Source organism: Erithacus rubecula (assembly GCF_903797595.1).
Source record: "Erithacus rubecula genome assembly, chromosome: 21".
Taxonomy (NCBI): Eukaryota; Metazoa; Chordata; class Aves; order Passeriformes; family Muscicapidae; genus Erithacus; species Erithacus rubecula.
Window position 1 is genome coordinate 10,426,858 of NC_136673.1, and position 19,280 is coordinate 10,446,137.

Here is a 19,280-nt window from a genome sequence, read left to right on the forward strand (position 1 = left end):
AATGGCAATTGCAAAAAAAGTTTGAGAGAAGTCCCTCTCTGGCAGAGGGATGAGCCAGGCAGCACAGCACTCTTTCCTCTCTGATTTAGGTGTCTTGTTCCCTTTTTGTTCTCTGCCTTTCCCCCTCAGACTACAGATGCCATGGCTGAATGCTTGCTGGGTTTGGAAGGAGACCTTTTCCCAGCTCATCACAGTCTCACTGGTGTGAAGGCCAGACTCAGTGCAATGAGCACATTTTGTGCTGCTGGTGATGGTTGTCAGTGCTGGGAGCTGCTCTGCCTGTGCCAGCAGGATCTGGTGTCTGCTGGAGCCCATCCTGCCAGAGCCCAGGCTCAGATTCCAGCCCAAGGAGAAGCTGAGCTGGGTGGTGGAAGCTCCAAATGTGCTGAAGGGGGGCTCTGGGGGGAAAAAATCCATTTCCAAACAGTGCAGTGGAGTTGGCGAGTTGCTTTGTTTTCCTTTGGCTGTTGTATTGGATGTTTGTGGTTGGATCAGAGCTCATCTTTGCATTCTACTGCATCTCCCAGCAAAGCTGGAGCCTTGTGTTTAACATTGCAAACTCTTGCCACAGGGAAAATTACTTACAGGGAGAAATCTCTTATCTAAGGTCCCATCTCCGTTAGTCATCAGCTTTTTCATAATGCCTTTGATAGCCTGATGAGAAAGAAACAGTTTCTGTCATAAACCATAGGTTCTGTGGGTTTTCCAGACATGAAAGACACTCTGGAAAACAACTGTCTTCCAGTAAATATTGTCGATGAATAAAAAAAGAAAAAATTCATTGGCAAATTTTCTGTAGATTATATTTTGTTTTCTGTTGTTCTTCAAACTTTATAGTTTCAATGGGAAGCTACAAATGGGGCCTTGAAATCCAGTAAATTACAAGTGCTGGCTGCAGCAGGAATGAGCATCCTTTGGATTTGCCTTTTTAGCCAGCAAAGAAAGAGAGCAGCTGCTCTCAGTGATTTCTTGTTTTCTGTCTCTGCTCCACGCTGCTGATGTACCATGCAGTGAGAGGTCCTGTGTGGGTACTGAGGATGCCACTTCCTCACCCTGCCAACCCTCCCAGCTCCCTGGAAACTACTTCTAATGTAAACATTATAGAGATATTGCTCAGTACTGCTAATTTATCACTTCTACCAGATGGGTAGTAAGTAGCCTATTAACATTCACAAAGTGAGGGTCCAATTCCTTCCCATTTCTAAACACATCACCCTGGGGTTTCTAAGATTTATGGTGTGGAGTTTTCCCATGTTGTGAGCCCCATTGTGGGGCCTTTAGGCTCATGGAGGTGTGCAGGGGCAGGAGGTGCTCAGGGAGCTTTGGGGGAAGGAGCACAGATTTGGAGGATGACAATCTGACAGAATTTGAACTCAGATATTTCACTTTGATCTGAGTGTAAAATGCAAGCTATTTTGGGATTCCCAAATATTCTGATTATGGGCACTGTTGTGACTGAAGTTGGGCATAAGGTCAAATATGTGTTTTTGGTGCAGCCATGAGGAGGAGTTCTTCTACTATTCCTTATAGGTATCTAAGAAGATCAGATTTTTGAGCCCACTTTTCTATCTTCAATATTACCATTTTCCCAATAACACCCCTCTCTCCAGCTCACTTCTTTTCTCCCCCTCCCCCAAATCCCAAGCCTCTTTGTCTGCCCCACAGAACAACTTCTCTGTCTTTATGGGATAATTAGTGTGGACAATTGCTGCTTTTCCCATTGGGTTTGAGGTGCAGTGAGCCATGAAGGAATCTGTAATGACATGAAAAGTCACTGGAGGCGCGGATGGTGGCTGAATAGCAACAGTTACCTCTCTGAATAGATTAAATTTTAAAAAATAAAGCTTTGTGTTCAGCTGGGGGAAGGGAGGATTCACTAATCTTTTTGTACATGACAATGTGGTTTTGTATCTCGGCAGCTCAAGGAAGAAATCAGGCGGGGCTTTGCCAGACTGGAGGACCCTTTGGCAGGATTCCTGGCCATGCTGGAGAGCAGCAGTGATTGGAAGAGGAAAGGGCATTCCCTGGGGCATTGCATCACCACAGAGCTGCAGTTTTGGATAAAAACGCATCCTGCTGTCCCACAGGTTAGAGAGAGCTGGGAGAGAGGAGACAGTAATTGATTTTAATGTTCCTCAAGTGTCTCTAGTTTCACTTTATTCCAAAGTCCAGTATCTTCTCTGTAGCCTTATACAGAGTGTGACAAGGTGTGAAACTCACAGTGAGATGTTGTTATCTGTGGCATGCCTGGCCTGAAAATGAAATCATACTGGGGGCTGTGCTGCCAGAGCCATTTCTCCTCCAGTTGGGATTTCCATCTCTCCAGTTCAAACCACTTTGACCAAGTGTTGCTCTTGCAGCCTTTCCAGGCTGGAGGCTTTCCTACTGGAACCCACATCCCTGCTGTCAGGAGAAACCCAGTTGCAGAAATCTGCTCTGTGTGTTCTTCCAGTTCTGCAAATAGAAGCCAGTTACTGTAGGATTGCTTAGTTCCTGCCATATGGTGGGAATGCAGAAAATGGGAACAGCCTGCCTTTTCAGCAGCTGAATGATTAGTTCTGTAAAGTTGGGTCATCAGATTTTATGTCCTAATGTTTACCATTCCATTTGCCCTCAGATATTCTGACCTACTGAGATTTTCTCTTTTCTGTAGGCTTTTGGCTCTGAACAGCAGGATACTTTTATATTTGTGTTGCTTCCTTTCCCATTTTTCCAAATGGCTCTGGTTAGATGTTGAGCTCTGCCATCACAGGATCAACAAAGTGCAGTGAAGTGCTACTGGCACTGAAATCCCTGTGTCATGAGTGAATGATCAAGTGGGAACACAAGGATTAATACCTGCTTCTGTGTATCTTTTAATAGTGCTTTCTCTTTCCCTACCCCTCATGTACCCAGCAGCAAGCCTGGGAATGAAAATAGAATTCTTATGCATGATAGGTGAGATCTCCCTGGAGGGCAGTCACTGAAAAGTCTCTCAAAGATTTTTCTACTGGGAACTAGAGGGGAGAATTTCTGAAGAGCTCTGTTAGTACAGAGGGCATTTTTCCAGTTTCAGATTTTACTTTTGCACAACACCCTATCCCTTCTCCAGAATTACCCCACAAACATTTTATGTTCTTGGAGAGGGTGCTGTGAAAAAAATGCATATCATATTGTTGTGATTTCTGCCTGCAGACTCCATGGGGAAATGGAGAATCCCTTCCAGAGGAATTCGCTTGCTCTGTTTAAACAAGCTGCGTTTTCAACCACTAATGAATTGCAGCCATCTATACCAAACCTGTGTTTGATTGTTTTTTGGTTGTTTTTTGAAGTCTGGCACCAAGCTGAAGAAGCTGCAGGCCCGTGTGCTCGGAATGCTCTCCCAGTGCCCAACTAATCTGCTTGACCCCCTGATTAGCATTTACCAGCTCCACACAGCGGACCGGAACTGTTTGCTTGAACATGTCAGTCATCTTTATCTCCAGGGCAGTTACAAAGAGGTGGGTCATGTCTTTCAAATAAATTTACCTTGCCAGTTCTCTGTGAATGTCTGTGTCCTTTTTTTTTGGATGCATTTCAATGTAAATTCCATTTCATCCCAGCAGCTGCACGCTGTGAATGCTGCAGCTTAACGTGCTCTTCCTGTGTACAGCAGCAGCAGCCTGGGCTCAACCTCAGCTTTTCTGCTGACTGAGAACAGAATGCCAGGGAATCCTCTCTCCACCCCTTTGCTGACCTTTGAAAGTAATAGGTTAATAGGCTTTAATTTGGAGAATTTAAGGGGATGATTATGTTCTTTTTTCGTTGTCCTTGTCCTTAGCAAGAAAAAAAGGGATTTTAGTCCTTGGTCATAGACCTGCTGGGCTGTCTCCAGCCCACCTGTAGCCAGAGGGCTTGGAAAACCTTACTGGTCGTATGTGATTGCCCCCAACCTCAGGTCTCAGTTGGAGGAGTTTTAAAGCCTCTTTACCACTGAGGCTCATATTCCAAATGTGTAACACATCCTGTATCTGTGTCTGGGTGGTTGATGCAGGAAGGAGTTCACCAGACCCACGATCTGGTGTGCTTTACCCTGTTCTACAGCACTGCAGCATCTCTGGCATGGCTGCTCCATCCCTGGAATTGTTCCAGGCCAGGCTGGATGGAGCTTGGAGCAACCTGGGATATAGGAAGGTGTCCCTGCCCATGGCAGAGGGTGGAACTGAATGGTCTTGAAGGTCCCTTCCAGCCATTCTGTGATCTTTCTTTTTTAAAGGCAAAAGGATTTGTATTTCTCACAGAAGCATGGTTGGTGGTGTATAACAAGTGGACCTTGTTGAGCAAAAGTGAAACTCAAATAGCATTCTTGAAATCCTGTTCTTCAGTAAAGCTGAATTCCCAGGTGGCATCCTGGAATCTCATTCTTGTTGATTTCTTTCAATGCTGAAACAAAGATATTTTGTTTGGTTTGAAGTTCCCTGGTAGCTGCTTGAGACTTAGTCTTCTGCTCAAAAATATTCACATTTCGAATGTGAATATTTGACAATTACAACAGAAATGTCATATTTGATTATATTCAAGTGGGATTTTTAGGTTCATGGCTCCAAAGATATCTGTTGTTTTCATTAGAAATACAGTTCTTTTCAGAACCAGCTTTTTTTTCTCTATTTTTTTTTGTGAAATTCTTGTTCTGGTTTTTCTTTCACAGCAGAGCTCATTTACTGCTCATTCTCAGTGTGAAGAACAGGAAACCTCAACAGCTTCTCACTCTCAGCCATAGCCTTCTTCTAGCTTTCTTTTGTTACCAGAAGGATGAATAGAATTCTCTTCAAAAGTAACAGGAAGTCTTTTAGTGCCCTTGGGGATTGAACATACCTAAGTCAGACTAACCCCAAACAAACTGGAGCTGGGGCTCTGAGCATTGCAGTGGCTCTGGGTGTCTGTCTGTCCTGCTCTTTCCCATCTTTCAACTGGGCCAGTGAAGCAGACTCAGATATAGGATTGTTGGCTCTTCAGTCTCTCCTGAAAGGACAGAAATCCATACAAATCCTGTAATTATTTATTTTCTTGCTGTATTTGCAATAAAACAGCAGGCATTTTACAGTTCAGTACTTAAAAGGGCTTATAAAATAGAAGGATATTACATTTTTCATGGGTAGATAGTGATAGGACAAAGGCAACTATTGTAAGTTAAAAGAGAATAAATTTAGATGGGATATTGGGCAGGAATTGTTCCCTGGAAGGGTGGGCAGGGCTGGCACAGGGTGCCCAGAGCAGCTGTGGCTGCCCCTGGGTCCCTGGCAGTGCCCAAGGCCAGGCTGGATGGGGCTTGGAGCAGCCTGGGACTGAGGAAGGTGTTCCTGCCATGGCAGGGGTGGAACTGAATGGGCTTTCAGGGCCTTTCCAACCCAGACCAGTCTGGGATTCTGTGATTTATTCTAGGGCAGGTTATTGCCTTTGTCTGTGGTGTGCAAACCATGAATATCCTCTGTCCTGAGAGTTAAGGCTCCTTTCCCTCATGGAGGTTTTGGAGAACATTCCCTTTGGAAAACGAGATCCCAGATCCCTAGGGATGGCTGTGGCAGTTGTTATTTGCTGAAGCACCTCTGGCCCTCCTTATGCCTGGATGTGGGGGAGCTGGTGAGAGGCTGGTCACAGGGCACAGAGAGGGGACTGGGGACAGGGGGAGGTGCTGGTTGTGCTTTAGCAGCAGGGCTGTGCTCAGGAGCACCTGCGGGGAGCAGCGCCAGCGGATGGCACTGTGCTCCCGGGATGCAGCAGGCAGGCACTGGCAGCTGGGGAGGAGCAGGGATGTGGAACTGGGATTTGTGCTGCCTGGTGTTTTATCTTTCTTTCGTGACAGGAGCAGTGAGAGCTTTGAGCAGGGCAAGGGGCTCCCAGCTCTGTTCATCGTGACCTCCATGGCATGGGGAGATGGGAGGGTTCAGCATTCCCTCAGGGAGTTCATTAAGCACAGCAGCCTTGTCCCCTGCCCAGAGCCCCTCCAAGGCAGCCATAGCTCCGTGCTGCCCTTGGCCTGGGCTGTGCCAGCCATGCCAGAGCCAGGCCTGCTGTGGGCAGCTGGGGGTGAGGAGGGCAATGGGAGCCAGGGGGCACAGCATGGGAAGGGGCTGGGGAACATGGTGTGGGAAGGAAGGGAACGTGGTGTGGGAAGGGAGGGAACAGTGTGGGAAGGGAACATGGTGTGGGAAGGAAGGGAACATGGTGTGAGAAGGAAGGAAATGTGGTATGGGAAGGAAGGGAACATGGTGTGGGAAGGAAGGGAACGTGGTGTGGGAAGGGAATATGGTGTGGGAAGGAAGAGAACATGGTGTGGGAAGGAAGGGAACATGGTGTGGGAAGGAAGGGAACATGATGTGGGAAGGAAGGGAACACGGTGTGGGAAGGAAGGGAACACTTTTTGGGAAGGGAACATGGTGTGGGAAGGAAGGGAACACTTTTTGGGAAGGGAACACAGTGTGGGAAGGAAGGGAAGACTTTTTGGGAAGGGAACATGGTGTGGGAAGGAAGGGAACACTTTTTGGGAAGGGAACACAGTGTGGGAAGGAAGGGAACACTTTTTGGGAAGGGTGCTGTGTGCAGGAGGATGTGCTGTGGGAAGGGCCCTGCATGAGTGCTGTGTGGGGAGGTCTCTGCATGGATGGGCTGTGGAAAGGACACAAAATGCAACAGAGGACACTGATATTGATTAGTACTTTATTCTCATTATGAGCACAACTTCTGAAATTAAACAGCATTACCTCTGCTTGAGAGATCCATGATAACATTTTAATGTGTAAAGTCAGTCTATCATCTCCAGGAGTGCAGACATGCACTTTTTAGGGAAGCAGGTACAGGACCTGTTTGCATAAAGATAAATTTACTCATATTAAAAAGCACTGATTGGGCAGTAAGACCTGCAATGTACACAAATCAGACACACATTTCAATTACTGATACGGTGAAAACACTGCCTCTTATGCCTGCAGCATAATGTAATTTCCAGGGCAATTCATCCCTCGTGTTTCTGAAAAAAGTTTCAGTGGTGATAAAGGCCTTTAAAAACAGTCTGAGATCGATGGGCTCATTTCATTGAGAACTGCCAGTCCTCCCAGCCCAGTGTCCTGAAACAATCAAACAATCCCCTTGGTGGCCTCAGCCTGTCCCAGCGCCGCAGCGGGTGCAGCCGGCAAGGGCTGAGGGAAGGGCCTGGGTGAATGCTCTGCAGGGGCTGTGGGAGGACAAGGGGTGCCACTGGCTTTGATGTGAGAAGAGCACTGGGATTTGGTGTGGGGAGGGTGCTGGGTGGTTGGTGTAGAAGGGCACTTGGGTGCAAGAACAACTCTGGATGGATTCCACCCTGTGTGGTGTGGGAAGGACACCCTGTGTGGTGTGGGAAGGACCCTGGGTGTTTTGGAGTGGGAAGGACACCCTGTGTGGTGTGGGAAGGACCCTGGGTGTTTTGGAGTGGGAAGGACACCCTGTGTGGTGTGGGAAGGACACCCTGTGTGGTGTGGGAAGGACCCTGGGTGCTTGCAGGACAATGCTGGGATTCAGCAGACCGGGGGTAATGCAGAGCGAGCGGGGCTGCGAGAGGCCCTGAATAGGCCAGGCTGTGCTAGAGAAGAATGAGGGGTAGGCAGAAGGCAAGCTAGTGTTTCATGGTCATCTTATGTTACACTTCAGCCTTTCAAAGAGTGTCTGGGGCTGCTTGAATGAACCTCTCTTGCACTGCGAATGCGGGAGCCCGGAGACAAAGGGGACTCTTGTCACTCGCAGGCCCCTTTGGGGAATAAAAGCCATTGTCACATGAACAGGGGCAGTCTGGCAGGCTGTGCATGCTTCAGTGCCCCATGATATCGCTAAGTCTCAGCAGAAATCACATTCAGGGCCCTGTCAGCTTTGATTAGCGGGGTCTCATGACTTAATGTGCTGCGATATTTCATGTCTAAGGGTGGCGGCTGTCTTTCTGGGGGATGAATGCCCTCTATTGTCCACTGAGTTATTTTATTTACATTTTTTAAACAGCTTATAAAGGTAAAAAGATAGCTGTGCTTAAAGAAAAAAATCAAATTCCTTTGCTTCTGGATCAGCAGTGAGTGCTGCTCGGGTCAGATACAGTGAAACTTGTTTTCACACTCAGCATCAAAGTTCTCATCTTGTTTAACAGCTTTATAGTAAATTCTGAACAGGTGGCAGTGGAGCTGGGTTTAGGAAGGAAACAATAAATAATCTTTTTAGCCTCTGACAACCAGAAATATTCCTGGGCCTAAGAGACCTCCCACTCCAGCCTCTGTGTCAGTGATTCACGGAGTTTCTCTCCCCTTCATCACTTTGGTTCTTAAACAAGAATATTGGATGAAGCCAGTAGTATTTTATTTTTAGGAGGATTTTCAGTTGCTGTCCGTTCAGATTTCTCTCTTTTCTAAAGCAGAGTATTTTTTTTCTTCTAATGTTTTATCCATCAATTTCTAGAAATAATGAAGGCTCGCATGTTAAATTTGGTTAATGTTTGCTCCTTCAATTAAGATAATGTGGATTATCTGGTAGAGTTCAGTTAAAATTTGACATAAAAAATGTTGGAGTACCCAGAGAAAAAGCTGTGTAGATACAGAATTGCAAGTTTTTGTCAGCAATGATACAGACATGATAGAAAGGGTGATTGACCAGAGTTAAAGGAGCACAAATACGCAGAAGTGTAAAAATGGACAGTTCAATCCCCATCATGACCTCCAGTTTCAGTGCAGGGATGTTCTGAACAGAGTCAGGGGTGTTGGTGTTTGTAGACATACTTCATCCATGGTGCTGGACTACACACAGTGTATCTTTGCAGATCTGTCAGTAGAGATCAGTGTTAGCATCAACTGAGCACATTAATGGATAATCAGATTTTGGATTTCTTCATTCTGGCTTTCTCTGAGCTGTTTTCAGGCCAGGGTGAAGGTGTCTGATATTGCTTCTTATCTCTATTCACCACCTTAATTATTAAAAGGCTTGTTCAGCTCTTACTATATTTTAAAGTGTGTGCATTTGTATTCCCTTTTTTCGTTTAAATTAAGAACTATATTGGCTAAGAAGTCCAAGGAAAATGTTATCAGCAGTAGTTTCTCCTGTAGTTTCTCCTTTAGTATCCACCTCTTTTCCCCGAGGGTACCCTGCTGCTAAAGGACAGCTGCAGTGGCACATTGCCTGCCCAGTGATGCCAGTCTGGAGCAGAGGGAGCCAGCCCAGGGGCCAGGGGCCACTGCTGCCCTGCCCAGCCTCCAGAGCCACCTCTGCCCTGGGCTGTGCCAGGGAACTCTGGGGAAAGAGCTTCAGTGTTGCTGGGAGTCATAAATGAGACAGTAGAGTTCTGCTCCTACTGCCAGAATTTCTGGGCTGTGGGACAGCCCTGGAATTTCCAGCAGATCCAGCTGTGCAGAGTCTGGGTCTGGTGGAGGTGGGCAATGCTCAGAGAATGAGCTGAGCAGTTAAATCCCATCTAAAACTGCTGAGTGACCTGAGGGACACAAATCAGACAGGGTTGGCTTCAGTTCCCTCTTCCTGGGCTTGTACTTCTCTCCCTCTACCTCAAATTCTTTGTCTGGAAATAAATAACCTGTCACTGCTCCATGTTGATGGTCTCACTCTTTCCTGGTCTCTTGAGTGTGGACCTGAGGAATGTGGTGTTTCTCTGGTTTCTGCAGACCTTCCCACAGCCAGCTGTGTATGAAGTGCCCTTTGAGCAGGAAGCAATCAACCATCGAACCTGATGTCCTCCACTGTGCAGTGATGCACTCTGAGAGCTCAGCAAAGCTGATTAGCCTCAAGTTTGAAATGAGTGATTCCAAAACACAAAACAGATGTGCCCAATGATTAATATCTGGTGTGCCTTTTACTCAATTATTTCTGCCATTATCCAGGCTTTGATCACGGTGATTTTCTTGGAATTGATGTTGGTTTCTCCTCTGCAAAGTCTCCTTCTGTTGTTTCGTTTATTCTTTGGGGTTTCAGAAATTCCCTCACCGTGTGTTCAGAAATAGTGCACTCAGTCAGGCACAGACATATCTGCATCTGTCCCAGCTCGCTTGCAGCAGAGCCCAGAGCAGGAGTCATCAGCAACCACTGGTGTCTGTCCTGCCTCTGCACTCCAACAGTTCTCATGCACGAGGTAATTCCTCTGCTGTGAACCCCACCGTGGGAAAATTGCAGAAATAGTCAGTGCAGGCACCACCCAAGTGCACATGCCCTTGCAGATAAGATCTTGTGTGGCTTCCTGCACCTCGTACTGTATGTGGAAAGAATAGTCATTTTTCGATGAGACAGAGCCAACTGCATTCAAAACAAGCTGAGAGGAGCAGGTATTGCTGAGGGTGTCTGGGCTGTGCTCTCTCCAGAGCACTCCCCACTTTCCCATACTCGTGGGTTGCATTCCCGTGACTGCAGGAGTGTTCTGGTGCTCATGGCTGGGCCTGAACATGTCAGTTTGGGAGACTTTCCCCATCCTTTGGTCAGTGCATCTATATGTGGGTTAGAGGTGGAATTCAGTGTAGTGTTGCCCAGCTTTGAATTCTTCCCCAGACTCAACCAGCCCTCTGCTGTATTTTAGGGGTTTATTTTTAGAAGATAAAACTATTACAAAATGCCCAGATGGGATTTTTGCATTCACCATCATTAAGACAAAAAGTGGCCCAAAGCTCCTCAAGGATGAGGAGACTCAGCACTCGGGCAGGAATTGGATCAGGCAGTGGCCATCAGCTTTTCTCCTGCACTAAGCAGTGCATTCATCACATCCCTCTCCCGTGTATACTTGGGGGTGCAAGGTAAGAGAGGCACCAGCCTCCCCCAGGTTTGTTGTCATCTGTGGGGGGTTAGTACAGGTTGAATGCTCTTATGTGCTGCATTAATGATAATTATTGCTGTTACTAGATTATGCCAAAAACTCTCTGTGGATGAAACGTATTTTTGTGCAAAGGCTCCTTTTACCACCAGCCAAGACAATAACATTCTCTTTGGTGTTTGAGGGGGTGAGTAGATCCTGATAGGTGCAAATATCTCAGCATTCCCCAGAGCTTGCCCACGCTCCTGCATCCTGCCTCGGGTTTTGGCTCTTACTGATCAGCTGGTGAAGTCGAAGGGTACCTGCTTTTCAGGATTTGGGCAGCTCTGCTGATCAGCCCGATGATCTGCAGCTGGATGAACGGGATTGCCGATTCCAGCTCCCGACTCGCCTTCCAGCACTGCAGATGGGGAATGCTGGCTCTGGGTGGGGAGGGGGTTTCTCACCCGCTCAGCTACAGCCTGCTCGGGCTCAATAAAGTGTTTGTTTTCGGAGTCAAAATGAGCCTGCGAATGAGGTGTTGCTTTGCTGGAGATCTTATCGGCTGTAAACAGACTGTTAAAAATAGGGTCGTTTTACACAAAATTTGTTTGTGGAGTGAAACAATTCAAAACACGATAATAACAAAACAAAATCTTAAAATAGCTCGGAGTTGAGACCACAGACACAGCTGCCAAGCACTTTCATCTTTATTACAGTTATTCATATCTCTTCTCTTACTATTCCCGTTGTAAACAGGCTGATGTTATCTCTGCTGGCCTCCAGCTCAGCCCAGCCCCGGGAGCTGCACCCTGATCCTGCCCGGTGCTTGTTTCCAGAGCCCAGCTCACGTTTCTCCCTCCATTTGTAGCTTCAGGCATGGACAGAGCAGCTGCCCCGCTCCGGGAGCGTTCCCTGCTGCAGGGAGGCTCTGCCAGAAGCACCACCGCCCTGCCTGCTCCATTGCCTACCTGAACTGGGAGATGTTCAATTGCTCTTGAAAACCAGCTTCTGTAAAGCACTAGGCCAGGCTGCCCAGAGCAACGGAGTCACCATCCCTGAAGGTGTTAAAAAACCGTAGATGTGGCACCTGGGGATGTGGTTTGGCAGTGAGTGCTGCGGTGTGGTACCGTCCTGCTTGGCTTTGTTGATCTTGGAGGTCTTCTCCAACCGTGAGGATTCCATGAAGGTCTGTGTGATTGGAGTTCCTCTGTCCTCCAGGCCTGCTGGGGGGGAGCTGTCTGGGCAGGAAAGGGAGGGCTCCCCACACTCTGGACAAATGAACATCTGTTGTTCTACACCCTTTGGGACAGGGTGGAATATCCAACCAGGGAAAGAGGAAAACCCAACCTGACACCACACATGTTCATCTGATTAAGTCACCTGTACAGTTAGTAGAGCTGGAGATAAACTTCTGCCATGTAGATAACATTGCTGCAATTAGGTTAATCTGAACATTAAAAAGCCATTAGGGAGCTGTTGGATGTTGCAGTTAAAACTAAGGCTACAATAGGAGGTAATAATGAGATCAAATGGTGAAACAAGGCCTTGAGAGTTGCAAATGCTTTCTTCTTTTTTTTTTAAAAATATTTCTTTTAATTCAACAAACTTGAGGAGCTGGGAGAAAAGCAAAACCATCTGCCAAAGCTTTGGAGACCCAAACCCCTTTTTTGGTCCACACCAAAAATAGCAGCCTTCACCTTGAGAGTAACTGCTCAGCTTGAACATTGTGTTGTTAATCTGATAATGTGAGAGAAGCAGCTCTTTGCCTCTGGCTTGTGGAATAGTTATAAAGCCTGGAGAATAACCCCAGACCTATCCTAGCCTGGCTGTTAGGGTTGGTGGCTGCACTGAACTCAGTGATTTTATGCAAAAAGAAAATCTGACCTGATTGTTTGGGAACTAAAAAACTTTAATACTAGAAAACAGCAAACAGCAAGCTGAACAGTTTGCACTGAACAAACCAGGAAAGATGCTACAGGGAGGCTTGATCCATGCACGAGGGCAATGGCAAAAAGCAGGTGTTAGGGCGTGGTGGAGGTACTTACAAACTTGGAGGAGGGGTGGAATTAGGGCAGGGTTTTGGGAGGGGTCCAATAGGGAAGGCAATTAGGAATATTAAAATTATTGCAGCAAAAAGAAACCAATGATAGCAAGGGAAGCAGAGAACTTTCTGGCAATGATCAATATCCTGGAACTGGAGGATTCTGGGGGTGATTTTTTACTAACCACTACTGCAAGGGTTTTCCCACGGCCTTAAGCCATGCTGATCTGCACTTCTATTGGAAATAACCCCAACACTGGAGTAAGGGAGAGGTTTGGCTGAGGTTTAGCTGGGCTGAGCAATGCTCCTGTGTTTTTCCTTTCAGTCTTTGCATTAATGGTAATTTTTTTTTTTTTTGTCACTTAAACTTCTTCTCTTGAATTATCTTTTGAAGATGGGGCCTGGACTTCCAATGAAGCAGTGTTAAAAAAAAAATAAATAAACCACCCAAACTTCCCCGAAACCAAACACAAATCAAAACCAATAGAAAAACTCATGTTTTCCCACTTCCAAATGGGGCAGTAGGATTGAGCAACTGAACTTCCATGGTGTGTGTTTGTTGTCTGCTTTTGCACAGTCAGTCTGTGATGCAGTGGGTCAAATACTGGCACGAATTCCCCAGAAAGGAATGTAATCCACTGCTGCTGCTGTGAGCAGGGATGAGCTGTGAGGTGTCTGTGATGTTTTTGTGGCTCTGCAGGACATGTGCCTCCAGTGGTGGGGTGAATTCAGGTGACACTCGGGTGATCGCAGGAAATGGGATTTCAAGGCTTGTGCCTGCCCCCACTTGGGTTATTCTGGTTTTTTTCCAGAAAAGTTTCATGCAGGTGACATGTAATGGTGGGAGTTCTCTTTCCCTGGGAAAATGTACAATTGGTACTGCATTTTGTTTATGTGTTATGGGGTCTATTAGGAAGATGGGGACAAATGTTTTAGCAGGGCCTGGACTGGTAGGAAAAGAGGTGATGGTTTTAAACTAATCGAGGGGAGATTTATATTAGATATAAGGGATTTTTTTACAGTGAGGGTGGTGAGGCTCTGGCACAGGTTGGCTAGACAAGCTGTGGCTGCTCTATCCCTAGAAACATTCCAAGTCAGGCTGGACAGCAGCTCTGAGCAAGCTGGTCCAGCTGAAGATGTCCCTGCTCACTGAAGAGGGGCTGCAACTAAGTGGGCTTTAAATGCACCTTCCAACCCAAACCATTTCACAATTCAATATTCCAACAAGTAGCACAGCTCTAATGTCCATCCATTTTGATAAATGCGTCATTTTCCTGGTCTTTCTCTCAAATCAAAATCAATCACCAAGAGCAAAGAAGCCTATTGAAAAGGAGAGTTTTTCCAAGCCCTATCACATTGGTTTTATCCTCATCTGAATAGCAGGCATTTGTGAGCTCAGTGGATTCCATCCCATCGCTGGTCAGTGCTGCACTCATGCTCTGGCAGGGTCACAGATGTGTTCTCAGCACTGCTTACAGCCCTTTGGGAAAATGCAACCTGACTTGACAGAGGTGTTGGAAGAATACTCCATCTCCAACCTCCTCCTGGCTCCCAGCTCAGCACTAACCCACAGAGGTGCTCCAAGGCTCCTTGCCCTGATTGCCCCAGTTACTGGCACAAGGCACTATATTAAAGCTTGTTCTGTATTTGGGATCCAAGTATTCTCACACACAACAGAAATGAGACACTTACCTCCTGTAAATCCTAATCTGTGCCTGTGCTTCCCAAGTGCACAGTTAGAGCTTCATCCATTCCTGTGGTCCCCAGCTGGGATGGGACAGGCACTTCAGCTCTTCTGAGCTTGAGTTCCTGCAGTCCATCCCAGCAGGTTCCAGAAGATCCTGATTTGGAGGCAATTTTGAACGTGGCAGGTTTTGGCTTATCAAAGATTCGGAGATCCCGTGAAAGGGAAAAATAGGATTCTTCCCATCTCACTGCCTGTGGTGACCCTGGTGCTTTTGAGGGTGTGGAGTGACTCAGGAATTAGATAAACTGTTACCTTTTGATTTCAGGGTGTTTAAAATTTTGAGTTCCTTTTGTAAAATGCAACTGTTTTAGAAAACTTCAAAGGCAGAGTGAGACTGATGGAGTTTGCTCAGAAAGGTCTGGTGGTCAGGTGCTTTTACCATGACATTGACAGGAAATATCCATCCCATCTGGTTTTGTCCCAGTGCTTTACTTGCCTTCTTCCCAACAACTTGATCTTTAATTTTTGCTCCAGGGGCCATTGCTACTCAGGATATGCAGCTCTGCCAGGAGTGTTCTTGTACATTTGTAGAATGAATATCGCCAAATGTTTGCAGGATTTGTGCTTGACAACATAACAGAAATAATTAACACATTAAAAATGTGTATAACAGCTTTTTACTTCACTTTGGAATAATGCCCATTTATCTCTGTAGGGTTCTTCTAAATACACAACTTTTTTCATGTTTTCTAGGCAGCCATACTGAGTATTAAGCTGAAATTACAGCCAGATCAAGATGTAGAGAAGGTGAGTAATTTCCTCTGGAGGCTCCTCTATCATCAGATCAATCTTTTTTTAGCAGGAGATCCATGAGGGCCCTGCAAGTTCTGCAGCCTTTCACCTGAGGCTTTACTCCATTCCGAATAAGTCCCTGTTGTGTTGTTGATGTACCTTTACATCAAGGTTAGGCACATAGTGCTTTGTTAGCCCCCATTACACCTCTTACCCAGTTTTTCTGGCTGCAGCCACTGCTATAACAAATTCTGGCTGTGCTCATCACTGAGGCAGAGATCAATACTTTGCTGCACTGAAGCTTTGCTCATATTTGTGTTGCCAATGTCACAGCACTCCTGTAGGCAGCACTGGTGGCTTGGGCAGGGTTGGGACTCACTCATGTTCCATGGGGATCAAAGACAGGGCACGGTGCTTTAATGTAATTCCTTCTCCTAGATGTGTACCCCACTGCTGCTCCAGGATAAAGCTAACTTGGTGGAAGATTATGTGGCAGAATATCCCGAGCTCCAGAGGAAGCTCTTACAGACCCTGGACAAGTGGTGTGACCCCAGCTTCAATATCACGGACATCACAAGGTATAAACATTTGTCTTTCTGAACAGCTGGGCCAAGGTGCTGCTAAGAACTGCATGGCTGTCCCATAGATGTGTTGGGTTCAGAGCAGTGATCTGTCCCCTGGCTGGCTGGCTGCAGTCAAAGCACAGTGTGTCTCTCCCTGGATGTATTGGGATCAGAGCACAATGTGTCTGTCCCCTGGCTGGCTGGCTGTGATCATGTCCCAGCATAAGGGAGTGCAATATATTGACTTTTCAGCTGTAAAAGGAAAAATTCTGGTGGCTGTACCAGAGCCTTCCCCAATGGTCCAGCCTGTAGGACAAGGAATCCTTGCTACTGACAGATGCCCCATTCCTGCCAGGATGAAACCTGTGCAGGACTCCCCAGCAGCAGAGCACTATCAAAGCTTCCTGTGGAGGTTGGAACAATCAGCCTCTCGTGCTTTGCTGCAGACAAGGGTGACTTTCGGTATCGGTTGTACAGGTTTGGCAGGAAGATAGCACTGTGATGATGTGGCAGAAAAACAAGAGATGCAAGAGGTTAACCTTCCTGTGCTCATCAACTCATGGTGTGTCTTTTTGCCTCTGAATTGCCTCTTACTTGAATAACTCCTGTCACTCAGAGCTAGCAGCACAGTCACAGTCACAGTGTAGCTGCAATAGTTGCTGTCAGTTCTGAAAAAAGATAAAAAGGAGTTGCTCACTTTCTCTTCCTTTAAAATGAGCCTCTGGACTTGCTTCAAGTGGTTGACTGAAATTTGTATAGTTGTGCTGTTGGCTTTTCACTGTACCTTGGGAAAGGCAGGGGCCTGTCCTTATCAACATCCCACAAACCCCAATCCCTCTGCTGTTAAATGTCTGCTATTTGGGAAACATCCTTTAGAGGATGCCACAGATGTGTCTTTCTGCTGTTGTTACAGACCATATCAAGGCCTGTCCAGGTACAAACCCGAGAAATTTAACCGCAGAGTGCTCAGCAAGCTGGTCTTCAGGCTCCTGGAGAGATTCAATGTTGACCCAGGTAGGGGATATTGCAACATATCGTGCAGTTATCTCAGTAATAAAGAACAAAGTCAATTTGTCTTCTTCCATGTTCATCAAGGAATCTCTGCTGTCATTTATCCTGAGGAATTTCAGGGTTTAATTAATGATATTGAAAAACAAAGCTGGTAAGTTATGGGAATTATTACTTTGTGCTGTCAAAGAATGAAGTGCTGGTGACTAATAGACTGCTTCTGCCATGATCTGAAATAAATCCTGACCTCGGCATGGCTCTGCATAAACACACCATGATCAGCTCTGAGTTATGACTCCATTTCTCTCACATAAGAGGCAAGTCATTATTCACTGGCGATCTGTTTTCTTGAGCTGCGGGTGTGTCAGCTGGGAGGAGATAACCCTTGGGAAGCAGGAGCCTCACAGCCCTTGCATCAACTAGGGTTGGTGAGGAGAATTTTAAGGATCTCACAGCCTTGCAAGACAAGTGGCACATTTTCCATCACTTCATCAGCAGCTTCATCAGCAGCTCTCTAAAAAAATCTGCTTTGCTTTGGTTCTTAGCGGGGACTGTTGATTTTTCTTTCTCTTTGGGGCCTTGCAACAGACCCTTGTAGGTGCACCATTAGCTTTTATCCTGCAGAGGTTTCCATCATCAACCCAAGGTATGCAATTCTCTTTTCTTGGACTGAAAAGGGTTTTCTAACCACAAATTGTGGGCTTGTTACACCTGTCAACAACGCTATTAATCTTTCCATCTTCAGACTGGTGTTCAAAAGTTAACAAGATAAACCTTTCAAACCCTCACTGGAGGAGAAGTGGATATAATTAAACTCAGCACCTTCATGTGAAAGCTGAGACATATGGCAATGATTTATTTAGAAATTAAAAGCTTTCCAGGAGTTCATTAGTTTTCAGTAGTTTTCCCTCCTTTGCAGTGTTGAGCATTCAGTCAGCCATGTTGTCCTTGATGATCTGTAAAGAGAAAAGAGTTGTTCCCCTTTCCTTATGGAAGCTCCACCAAGCACATGATATAATGGTAGAGGTGAAATGATGTCATTGTTCACATGCAAAATCCTGAGAAATAATAATTAAAGAGAAGAAAAATGTAGGAGAGGAGCTTGTATTGGGCTCAGGTGCACTCCACTGGATGCAGCATGCTTCGACCTGATGATGCTTTCCCGATGTTGTAGCTGCTGATAACAATGGCCAGATCTTGCTGGTCCTCCACAGCCATTCACTGCTGAGGAGGTTCCTTGGGGTAAATACAAATCCCTTCCTTCCAGACAAATGTCCTTCCAGATAAATGTCCTTCCAGCCCTTTTTCCCGTGCAAACTGCAGTATCTGCAATGCAGGGCAAGTCCTTGCTCAGGAAAGCTGCTCACCTCTGCTGGTGTGAGAGGGGATGTGGGCACCTGGTTTGGACTTCAGCTAAAGCCAGTGCTGGGTGGCTTCCACAGTCTCATACAGGACAGTAGGTGTTTATTCTTCACATCATACCATGTGTAATTACAAGCAGGAATTCACACATTGCTAAAGTGTGGCTGTCAGTTTCCTTTGAAGTACTTTGGAAGGGGATGAATATCTGCAGAGGAATTGCTGCCTTAGTGCAGGGCGTGCTGGAACTGAATTGGGAAATGCTGGCAGCTGGAGTAATGTGGCTTTCTTTGTCTTCCCATCTCTCCCCTCCCTTTTGCTGAATTTCTGGGTGTTCTTTCTCCATTCTTTAGTGAAAGCAAGTCTGACTGGGAGGGAAAACACCCAAAAAGAAAGTAGGTTGGGCAAAACATACAGATAAAAGAAACCCTCATTTCTCTTGTTCTGAGCAGCTCCCCCGAACGCTGGTGGTGAGGCAGAGCTCGTACTTCTTGTCACCTCACCTGGGCTCATCTGGTGCTGTGGCTGCTTTCAGTCTCCTCCTCCCTGTGACTCCCACTCGCTGTGAGAGCCTGAGAGCAGCAGCAGGAGGGAAGTGGCTTTGGTGAGAAGGGCTGGAGGAGGATGGGGTTTCTGGGTATGAGAAGGCAAACTTGTGTGTGACTCAGTTCTTGCAGTTCCAAATCGACTTGGAGATTTCACTGCCTGAGCTTACTCTTGCCCACTCACAGTAAATCACACTGACTGCCAAGCACAGCTGAGGTGTCCATCAGCAACTGAGAACACTCCTGGCAACTGCTAGCCCTAAATTTCAGAGCTAGATAGGAGGTGGCCCAATTAAAAAGATCTCACACCTCGGAGAAAAACAAAATAAAGCCATCCTCTTAGATTAGTCCTCCTGGTTTTTTTCAGAGGTGTATTTCACTATTTCTGTTAACTCCCAAACAGGGCATGGGAAGTGGGTGATTTTCTGCCAAGTCTCAAAGGTGTCCCAATAAACTGTGTGTCGATTTCATTTAATTACCCTTATTGGGGAAGGAAGAAGCTGGGCAGAAGTGGTGTGTGATTGAG

General features: G+C 46.4%; 2 protein-coding genes across 5 annotated transcripts in view; one reads left to right on the plus strand and one right to left on the minus strand.

Moving 5' to 3' along the window:
- Positions 1-3,419, minus strand: part of NDOR1 (NADPH dependent diflavin oxidoreductase 1) — a 145,681-nt gene extending 142,262 nt beyond the window's left edge. The window contains exon 1 of the mRNA XM_079324088.1: positions 3,416-3,419. The gene's annotated coding sequence lies outside the window, so the exon portion shown is untranslated. The remainder of the gene's footprint in view (positions 1-3,415) is intronic.
- EXD3 (exonuclease 3'-5' domain containing 3) overlaps positions 1-19,280 on the plus strand; it is a 252,914-nt gene that overhangs the window by 76,299 nt on the left and 157,335 nt on the right. For all 4 annotated transcript variants that reach the window (XM_079324085.1, XM_079324083.1, XM_079324084.1 and 1 more), the window contains 5 exons: positions 1,920-2,087; positions 3,312-3,479; positions 15,241-15,294; positions 15,718-15,857; positions 16,756-16,856. In XM_079324085.1, the coding sequence (XP_079180211.1) occupies positions 1,920-2,087; positions 3,312-3,479; positions 15,241-15,294; positions 15,718-15,857; positions 16,756-16,856 (631 nt within the window). The remainder of the gene's footprint in view (positions 1-1,919; positions 2,088-3,311; positions 3,480-15,240; positions 15,295-15,717; positions 15,858-16,755; positions 16,857-19,280) is intronic.